Source organism: Fragaria vesca, linkage group LG6 (assembly GCF_000184155.1).
Source record: "Fragaria vesca subsp. vesca linkage group LG6, FraVesHawaii_1.0, whole genome shotgun sequence".
In the NCBI taxonomy this organism is placed as follows: domain Eukaryota; kingdom Viridiplantae; phylum Streptophyta; class Magnoliopsida; order Rosales; family Rosaceae; genus Fragaria; species Fragaria vesca.
In genome coordinates this window covers 6197556-6207540 of record NC_020496.1, presented here as the reverse complement: position 1 = coordinate 6207540, position 9985 = coordinate 6197556, and the positions used below count along the sequence as shown (strand labels likewise).

Below are 9985 nucleotides of genomic sequence, written 5' to 3'. Positions count from 1 at the left end.
TTGAAAACATTAGGTTACAACCAAGTATATATATACAAGCCTAACCATACCTAGCCATACCAGCCATACTGAGTCATGACTACTGACTTCCTTACACAGTAAGGTGGATGACTTACTGTGTAAGGTATGGTGCAGTCAACATGCTACACCATACTTTACTGTAGAGTAGATAGGGTGATGAGCACTACACCATACTTTCTCTATTGACTATATATTTCTATATATTTCAATAAGAAAGCACTTTCCATCATGGCTAAATAGTCCCAAGTTCCAGAAAAGCAAATGTAGGACCATATGTTCTTCAGAGTTTGACTTGAGATCAAATATGAACATACATTGATCAATATGTTCCAACAACCAAGCCAACAACACTGAATAAATAGTGAGCCAGCTAGATAGACTTGAAATCCGAGTAAGCATCTACTTCATTTCGACACGGCATGAACCAGAAAAGTAAAAGAAGAAATATCTAACTTAAAAAACCAATTTACATTAGCATAAAGATCGGTACTCAGTCTAGTTCAATCAAGAAATAACAGTCATATACAATAGTACTCTCCCTACTCTCCCAACTAGGGAATTCACACTATCTATATCACTATATGACACAATCCTTGTCCCAAATATCAATAACCATCATAGATTAGTTTGATGATTTCATCCTCAAATAGAATTTCCCTTCTGATATACATTGTGGAACAAAGACAAGAAAATCTCAACTTGAAAGATTCTCCTCTTATATTTGAAGTGTATAGCAATGGAGGTCTACCTATCGTGTAACTCCTTCAGCTTGGAAGATCCTCAGATCTATACTGATCTGAAATCTATGGCTATGGAGTTAAAACTTAAATGTGCTCTATACTTGATCAAGTTTCTGATATTGTAAGTATACATGCACAAGAAAAAGCTTGTTGAGAAACATTTTCAAGCCAAGAGTGTGTGAGCAAGCACTCATATTTACAAAATTTCACATATTAGAGACTGCAGAAACTAACTGATTGGCATAAAATGCACATCAATCAACATGAAGTAAACAGTTAATTTTTATTTTTCTGGTATGGAGCGGCAAGCAATCTTGAGAAGGATAATCATAGGATATACAAACACATATCCTTGAAAATTTTCAAAATCAGAGGTACTGATGTCAAAGGAAATTGCAGCAAGGTCTTAAACAACAAAAAGAAATACCATAGGTAAAGGAAGTAGTGTCTGAATTGGAAATTAAGACATCACAGGTAAGACCATAATAGGCCAGAATGAGAAAACAAACATAAGAACCTACAGCTCAAGAGAAGACAATTCTCCAAGGGAGCAAAACTGAAAAGCATAGTATAACGATTCCAAAAGATCCAGGATTACTTTGTACAATATGCATACTACCTATGCCTATCAATCAACAGACCATAGACTGAACAGATTTAAAAATCAAAAACAAAATGAGACACCAAACTTAAATTTAGGCAGGCAATGCATTTCAATACAAGACTTTAAGTCGTCATCTATTCATATTATCTCAGCATTACAAAAAGAGAGAGGATTTGGAATAAACTGTGAATTAAAATTGAACTGAATTCACACCTACACGAGTTCAATGTATGCCATGGGTGCATTGTCCCCTCGCCTCGGCAGTGTTCTGATAATTCTAGTATAACCACCATTTCTTTCTCCATATCTGTCTGGTACTTCAGCAAATAAGGCATGGACAATCTGCTTCTCATAGATGAAACCAAGAGCCTGCCTCCTCTTATGCAGAGACCCTTCTTTGGCCAATGTGATCATTTTGTCCACATACTTCCTCATTGCGCTAGCCCTTGCTCGAGTGGTTTTGATGCGCCCATGCTTAAGGAGCTGAGTTGTGAGGCCTCGAAGGAGCGCCTTCCTTTGGTCAGGAGGCCTGTTGAGCTTAGGCACTTTCCTTCCGTGTCTCATTGCATAAACACGGCCACCATTATCAATAATGGTAAAGTTATGTTCAAAACTTGTGTTGTCTGCAAGAAGAAAGATAAAAGATTTTGCATTGTTAGTAACATTCACACCATAAAATGGAGAAAACGCCACACATTTTATGTCATAGTGGCTATTCTTGCAGACATCACAAATAAGTAATCTCAGCATGAACCAACTAACAAGCTACACAAAAATAAACAAGGGAAGTACCCAAAAGAAACCAGGTTTTATGTCTAAATGAATACTAAACAAAAAAGGAGGTTACTTGGTAAGTATATCATGTATTGCTTAGTGCTGAAATGAGAATTGAGTTGAAATAGTACTAAAAGATACATAATTTCAGTAGCAGTAATGCACCCAATTGCCTCAACCTCCATTATTATGTACAAAAATGAAATTTGAGCTGAAATAACACAAAAAGATACATAATTTCATTAGCATTACTACACCCAATTGCTTCAACCTCCATTGTTAAACCTACACTTCATCACTGACAGAGTAACAGAGAATTCAACAGCACAACTAAATGAAACAAAGGAAAAACAGAGAGAGCAGTACCTGATAGGCCAAGAGGGTTGAAGGGAGAGAGACCAGTGAAGGACCCAAAATACTTCTGGGGTTTTGGTGCAGACTGAGTGAGGCTCAGGCTGAGGCGCAGACCACGATGCCCACAATGAGTTGAGGACGAAGAAGCAGCAATCATAGACGGTGATGGAAGCGCTGACCTCAGCGAGGCCATGCTCCATCTACTGGCAGTGTCCACTGTTCCAGTTGCGGTTGCCAATGCCATTGTCGTCGCCATTCCCAGATCATACACACTGCTTCTCTGCTTCTTCTGGATCTTTGTTTTCTCACAGTTCTTATCAACCTTTGAGTTTTGATGGGGTTCTGGATAAGGGCATATGTTGGCTAGGAAAATGGGTACAAGAAAAAGGGCTGCCACATTTGAGGCCCGATATCAGTGTTTCAGTTTGGGCTGACCCAAGGAAAAGATCTAACAGGCTGTCAATGAGTTACAATTTTTTTTTTTTTTTCTAAAGACGGAGCTGGTGTAGCTGACCTCGAATCTTAACGAGCAATACCGCAAAAAGGAGAGATATAGTGTTCGTTTGGTACCCAGTACTGCATTATACCTCTTTAATTTTTAAGACTGTCCTGGACTAGTGTTGACTGTCTTAAATTGTACTAATACTGAGCCATGTTTAGTGTTGCATGGGATTAGAAAAAAAATTAAATTAGAGATGTCTCATGTTTGGTGATGCATTAGACTTGACTACTCTAACATCTAACAATCTTGGTCATTGAAATTTTGACATGAAATCCACACAAAAAAATAATTAAAAAAAAAATTGACATGAACTACACAGAACAAGTACCTCAAATATGGATATGTCCTTTTAACAACTAAAAGAAACATGTGAAGAAATATGCAGAAACCTGTGAAAGAAATATGCAAAATCTCCTAAAGAAATCTGTGAAAGAAATATGCAGAATCCAATAGCATACCTTAAATGAGAATTCTGGAATAAAAAGGACATGTTTCCCTGCATACATCAAAGTTAAAGTTAAAAACCATGTAAGCTTCTCTTAAACAGAGGAATCAACACTAACATGCAATACAAAGAGGGAAAAAACATAAGCAAAACTCACATTTAAGCTTAATATTATGTGTTCATTATACAACAACAAAAGCAAGCAACAAAAAGGTTCCAAAATCTACCTCATGCTCTAAACATACTTACTGCCTTCATTAGTTCTTACATAAGAAGCCACCACAACAAAAAAATAGTTAAAACATTTCACTGATGTTAAAGGTTCATGATCAAAAAATCAGTGTTAGTCATCAACCTACTTGTGGCTTTTAGAACAATCCTATCTATTGCCTATAAGCAAGTTTTGAACATATACCCTTCTAACATCATCATCCAATGACTTGAAGATATAGATGTTCTATGGTCTCTCTAGGATGATTCCTAATGCAACAATTTGATCATCAACAGATAATCACATGTTCTTCAACTCTTTGGCAATGTCAGAGCGATCTTCATTACCCTTCAATATGGCCTCAGTTACCATTTGCATCCTCTTTCCTGATTCTTCAAATACTTTCTCCAAAGCAACAACAATCTTATCAGTCTCATCAACTCTCTTCCTCTTCCTACTACCTTCAGTTTGGCTAGATTCTTGGTTAAGTGACACATGACTTACATCATTAACCAGATTCTCAGGATTAATATCATTATTGCTTTGCTCATCCACCATATCAGCAGGGGTTTCAGCTCCTCTTCCATTCCATTGGCACGATCCTTGACAAAAATCAGAGCAAGACGATCATAAATTGGAAAACTTTTATTTCTCCAACCTTTGGCATTTTTACTGTGCTACCAAAAAAAAAGAGTACTAATATTAGAACATCCATGGTTAAACAAAGACAACTTGTATTAGAAACTTAATGAATTTATTTACTTGAACATGCATATCCCATGCATCATTGCTATCAACTTCAATGCACTTCTTGGCATCATTCCATGCAAATCCACTTGTGTTTTTCATGTCATAGACAATACTGAAATTTTGTTTTCATTTCTTCAATTTTGATTCAATGTGTGGATATGCCTTGAGATTGGAGTTAGGGCACAAGAGCTCCAAAGACTTCTCCATTTGAAGCAAAGTTCCAGATTTGAAACTCCCTGTTTCACATCGCAAGTCACGAGTAACAAAGTCATCAAGGACAGACAACAATGCATCTTCCTCAAAGTTTGTCCACTTGCGCCTAGTTCCAGCTGCCTTTGCCTGCTCGGAATTCATATCCTCATTTTCCATACCTACTCACAAATAAAACAAGTATGAGTTAGAGTACTAAACATGAATGAACTATATAGTCCATAACCGCAGCTACCAACTAATTCAAAATACAAGCATTAAACATATTATTCAAAAAATGAATAAAAACAAGAAATATACGAAACTAATATTCAGATATAGATTTAAGGGACCAAACCACTATTTATTGGTAGTGGCTAGGTTGAAATAAGGCTGATAGTAGTCATCTGAGCCTCATGTTACACAAATCTTCTCAGCACTAGTTGTTTAACAACACAGGAAAACCTGATATAGTTTACAAAACACAGAAAACAAATGCCTAGCTCATTTATAATACCTCCACAACAGAAGTTTATGAATATTGCAATCGAGTAGCATAACTCAAAACAAGTATGTAGTGTAATGGTTGGCCTTAATCTGAGCTATAGTAAAAGCCAAAATGACTGTTTTCACTTAGTAATTATCTGCTGGTCATTGAGTACAGAGAACCATTGCAATAATATATCAAATTACAAAGTAAAAGGACACTCGTTCTGTATAAAGGACTAGTTGGTTTAATAATACTGCGACTCTGCAAAAGCTCTTAACCCAGGTTATCCATCCCTGCGACTCTGCAAGGACTAGTTGTATATTATGCTCTTAACACAAGCATAATATACAACTATGCTACTGTTGTATAGTTATTCAAAATATAAGCATCAAACATATTATTCAAAAAATAAATAAAAACACAAGCATCAAACATATTATTCAAAATCAAATGGTACCATTGTCTATTGCATTGCATAAATAAAAATTCTTATCTAGGAATGAAACTAATACAATCACATCTAAGCACAGCCTCTAGCACGGCCTCTAGCACCGCCTCTATCATTCCTGCGTCTTGTCCAATCATCAAACATTTGAGAGGCTTTCTCATTCCTCCATGCCGTCCATTGATCTGATGCTTCAATAGAGTCAATCATATCAACATTTTCCATATCTGCTAACTGATCATACTCAAATACTGCATATTCTATTGGATCGATAGCCATTTCTCTTCTAATAAAATTATGTAGAAGACAACACGCCGTAATGATACAACATTGTGTCTTGATGGGATAAAAAAATGAACTCCTTAGAATGACCCATCTACATTTTAGCAAACCAAAACAGCGCTCTATCACATTCTTGCTTTCACATGCTTCATATTAAAATACTCTTCCTTATTGGTAGGCATACACCCTTCTCTCCATTTCGACAGATGATACCGTGTTCCTCTATAAGGTGCAAGAAATCCTTCACCATTAGTGTAGCCACCATCTACAAGGTAATAATAACCTAACCAAAAATAAGAAATCCTATTAGTTATATATATAAAATACATACATATGTAAGTATTGTTGCCGTCACTAACTCTTGGCCTTACCGGTGGGAACTCTCAATCCATTTGGCCTAGTTACTGCATCATGAAGTACTCTAGAGTCGGATGCAGAACCCTCTCATCCCGGTAACACGAATGTGAACTGCATGTCACGCAAACAAGCTGCCAAGACATTTGTTGCAATATCTGCCTTTCTAGTTCGGTATCTTGCCTTGTCAGTAGCAGCTACACGCACTCTAACATAAGTTCCATCTAAAGCTCCCAAACAATTCTAAACCAAAAAAGTGAAATTTAATTATAACTATAAGAATTGCATAGACTAGAACCAAAACTATCTACAATTCCATCAGAATAATAATAACATACCTTAAACCATTTTCATATATTATCTGTGCAATTATCAAGTACGGGGTCTGGCATTCTCAATAGATTGGCTTGTAATCGTAAGACACCTTGCAATACACAGTTGAAATACCTACTAACTGTCTCTCCTGATTGGAAGAATCTACCTCTAATGGTACGATTCTTAACATGATGAGCAAGTATGTGTAGAAACATATAAACTTGCCCCTCCACAGTAACTAATCCATCATTTTTTAGCCTTCCATCAGTGCGGAGCAGTTCACATAACAACCCAAAAGTCCTTCTATCCATTCTCAACTCATTCACACACTCGGTGTCACTATTGCCTATTATACTATCTAGATAAATCAACCAAGTCTCAAATCTAACAAATGATCGATTATCTAAAGCAATTCGATGATCTCGTCTTTGCCTCAATTTCAACATTAGTAACACAAGGATTGTACAAGCAGACACATTCTCTATATGCCACAGTTCCAACAACAAGATCAACAACAGATTTTTTCCATCCATATCTAAAAGTTAAAAAATAGAATCAACCAACAATTCACAAGAATGACAAATTTATAAATATAAGACAAGGAACAAGTATAATTGTTCTAAAACTGATCCATCTCTTTGTTTTTTTGCTTCAGACGATCAATCGTCTATGGATCGAATAGAGAAAATAATGATTCAAGAATCAAAGAGAGAAGGAAGAAATAGATGGACGTACCTGCTGACGAAGGTGGGAAGAAGATGGCGGTGAGAGAGACCGAAGAAACCCGCATTGAGAAGAAGATAGCGGCGAGAGAGATTGAAGAAGATCCTTCGGGGTGGAACAGAGAGGAGGTGAAGAATGAAGAGAGAAGAGTTGTGGAGGCGATGTGAATGAGAGAAGGTTAGTGAGTCTTAGCTAAGGGCCTCTAATCGGAGTACCCACGCTAAGCCCTCATAAGGAGGCTAAATCAAAAAACAGGTCCAACTTAACACCATTAATATTAGTACCGAGAGAGACCAAACATGGGATTAGCCTTGAAGGACTCCTTATTTAACACTGGCTTAGGTAATACAGGTACCAAACGTACCCATAAAGTACTCTAGAGTACGTTGTCAATGTGAACCCGAAATTACACTAAATTTTAAGAGAATGTCGTATGACAGTTTATGATGATCAAGCTCGACTCGTGATGTCATATGTTCTTTATAAATTTCTAGTATAGCTTGACCTTGAAAAATTTCAAACTTGATCAACTCGAATTTAATGGTTTATTTTCAATTTTGTCAAGTAGTTCCGCTCGACTCGATTGTCGGAGCTCAAAACTGAGACTACACAGTACATACACTTGTTTCGGTTTGACCTAACTCGATTGTGCAAAGATACACAAGTTTGTTTATAAAGATCCAACAAGTTTATGAGATAAATTGACTCATTTTATCATGATTGTCTGATTGATGCTCATCTCATTCTTCTAATCGAGTATGAATTTGAGTTTACGTGAAACCTACCATTCTCTTAACACGAACGGTGGAGTTGAATATAAATTAATATACCCGTTGTCTCAATTTGAAAGAGGTCCAGAATATGGCTCAATTGCATCCGATTGCTCTATGCAATGTTATTTATAAGATTGCTTCTAAGGTCTTAGCTAATAGATTGAAGTCCTTCCTTCCGGCGATTATTTATCTGGAACAAAGTGTTTTTTCCTTGATAAATTGATTTCTGATAACACCTTAGTGGCTTCATAGCTAGCTCACTATATGCATAAATTGCGCAGAGGACAAGAAGGTTTTACAACACTTAAGTTGGATATTAGTAAGGCATATGATCGGTTGGAATGAGATTTTTTGAAGAAAATCATGTTGAAGATGGGATTTGTTCCTACTTGGGTGGACTTGGATTTGTTCCTACTTGGGTGGACTTGATTATGTATTGTCTCTCTACTGTTAGGTACTCTTTTTGATTAATGGAGTGCCTATTTTCCACTCCCCACCCAAGGACTGAGACAAGATGATCCCATCTCACCTTAATTTGTTTCTGTTATGTGCTGAAGGATTATCGACTTTGAATTCTCAGTCTGTTGCTCAAGGTAATTGGCGTGGTTTGCAGGTCTGTGATGGGGCTCCCATGATTAGTCATTTACTTTTTGTCGGATGATAGTATGTTGTACGCTAATGCTTCACCACTAGAGATTGTATTGTGATCCGGGATATTTTATCTACTTATGAGAGAGCGTTTGGTCAACATGTGAATCTCCAAAAGAGTAGTATTGTGTTTAGTGAAAGTGTTGCATCTCCGATTCGGCAAACATTAGCAGATTGTTTAGGTATGCAGCAGGTTGACAAGCATGACAAGTACTTGGGCATTCCTCCCTTAGTGGATCGGTCAAAAAATGACACTTTTGCAAATATTAAAGATAACTTGTCTAAGAAACTAACCGGCTAGAGGTCAAAACTATTGAGTGTTGTAGGTAGGGAAATTCTTATAAAGGTGGTGGCGCAGGCGTTGTATACCATGAATAACTACCACTACCAGAAGAAAGGCTTTAGCTGACGAAAAAAAAAAACCAGGCCGACGAAGCATTTTTTCGTCGGCTAAAGAATTTATTTCGTCGGCTAAAGTTCACAAACTATGGCCGACGAAATATTTAAAAGTTTAGCCGACGAAATTAATATGTCCTCGGCTAAAGTGCTTTATATTTGCGGATCTGGACAGCAGCAGCTCATCTGGGAAAAAAAGCGGGAGAAGAAAAAACGGGAGAAAAAGTTTGGGTGTTGTTGAAATCTGTCCATAATTAGTTTGTGGAGCCATATATAGGTACGTATATGTATATATATGTTGATTAATTGAGTTTTATTTGAGTTGATCGATTTTAAGTGTGATTGAGTTTATTGATTTTGATTGTGATTAAGTTGATTAATTTTGAGTACGTTGGATGTATATATATGTGTGTTGATCGATTTGGTTGATGATTTGAATTGATAATATATATGAATTAATTTGTTGTTAATAAATAGTAGATATATATATGTTAATTAATTTATAATATTATTGTGTTGATATGGTATGAAGTTGTTGATGATATATATGAGTTCATGATGATTTTGTGATGATGTTGATATATAATATTGTTATGATCGAGTTAATTGATTTTGAGTATGTTGGATGTATATATAGATATATATATGTTGATCGATTTGGTTGATGATTAGATATAATATATAATGAAGTTGTTTATAATTAGTAGTAGATATATATATATATATATGTTAATTAATTTATAATATTGTGTTGATGGTATATACCACAATGATGATTTTGTGATGATGTAGATATATATATGTATAATATTGTTCTGTAATTATTAAGTATATATATATATGTGTGTGTTAATTAATTTGTTATTAATTAGTTGTAGTACGTAGAATATATACTAAATGAATTGAGATTTTATATATGGCATGAAATTTCATTAATAATTAGCTAGCAGCGTTATAAATATATATTTT

General features: G+C 35.8%; 1 protein-coding gene across 1 annotated transcript; it reads right to left on the bottom strand.

Moving 5' to 3' along the window:
• Positions 1-1308: 1308 nt before the first annotated feature.
• Positions 1309-2803, bottom strand: LOC101293799 (50S ribosomal protein L17, chloroplastic-like). The gene is made up of 2 exons (XM_004302449.1): positions 2506-2803; positions 1309-1988 (listed from the first exon to the last, which is right to left on the bottom strand). The coding sequence occupies exons 1-2, from the start codon at positions 2747-2749 to the stop codon at positions 1579-1581; spliced, it is 654 nt and encodes a 217-aa protein (XP_004302497.1). The 5' UTR covers positions 2750-2803; the 3' UTR covers positions 1309-1578.
• Between the last annotated feature and the right edge of the window lie 7182 nt (positions 2804-9985).

Bases quoted from the DNA above. Each gene is read 5' to 3' on its own strand.
- LOC101293799 (XM_004302449.1), bottom strand. From the start codon at position 2,749: ATGGCGACGACAATGGCATTGGCAACCGCAACTGGAACAGTGGACACT. The intron at 1,989-2,505 runs GTACTGCTCTCT...TTCTTCTTGCAG, and splicing joins CAACCCTCTTGGCCTATCAG to ACAACACAAGTTTTGAACAT.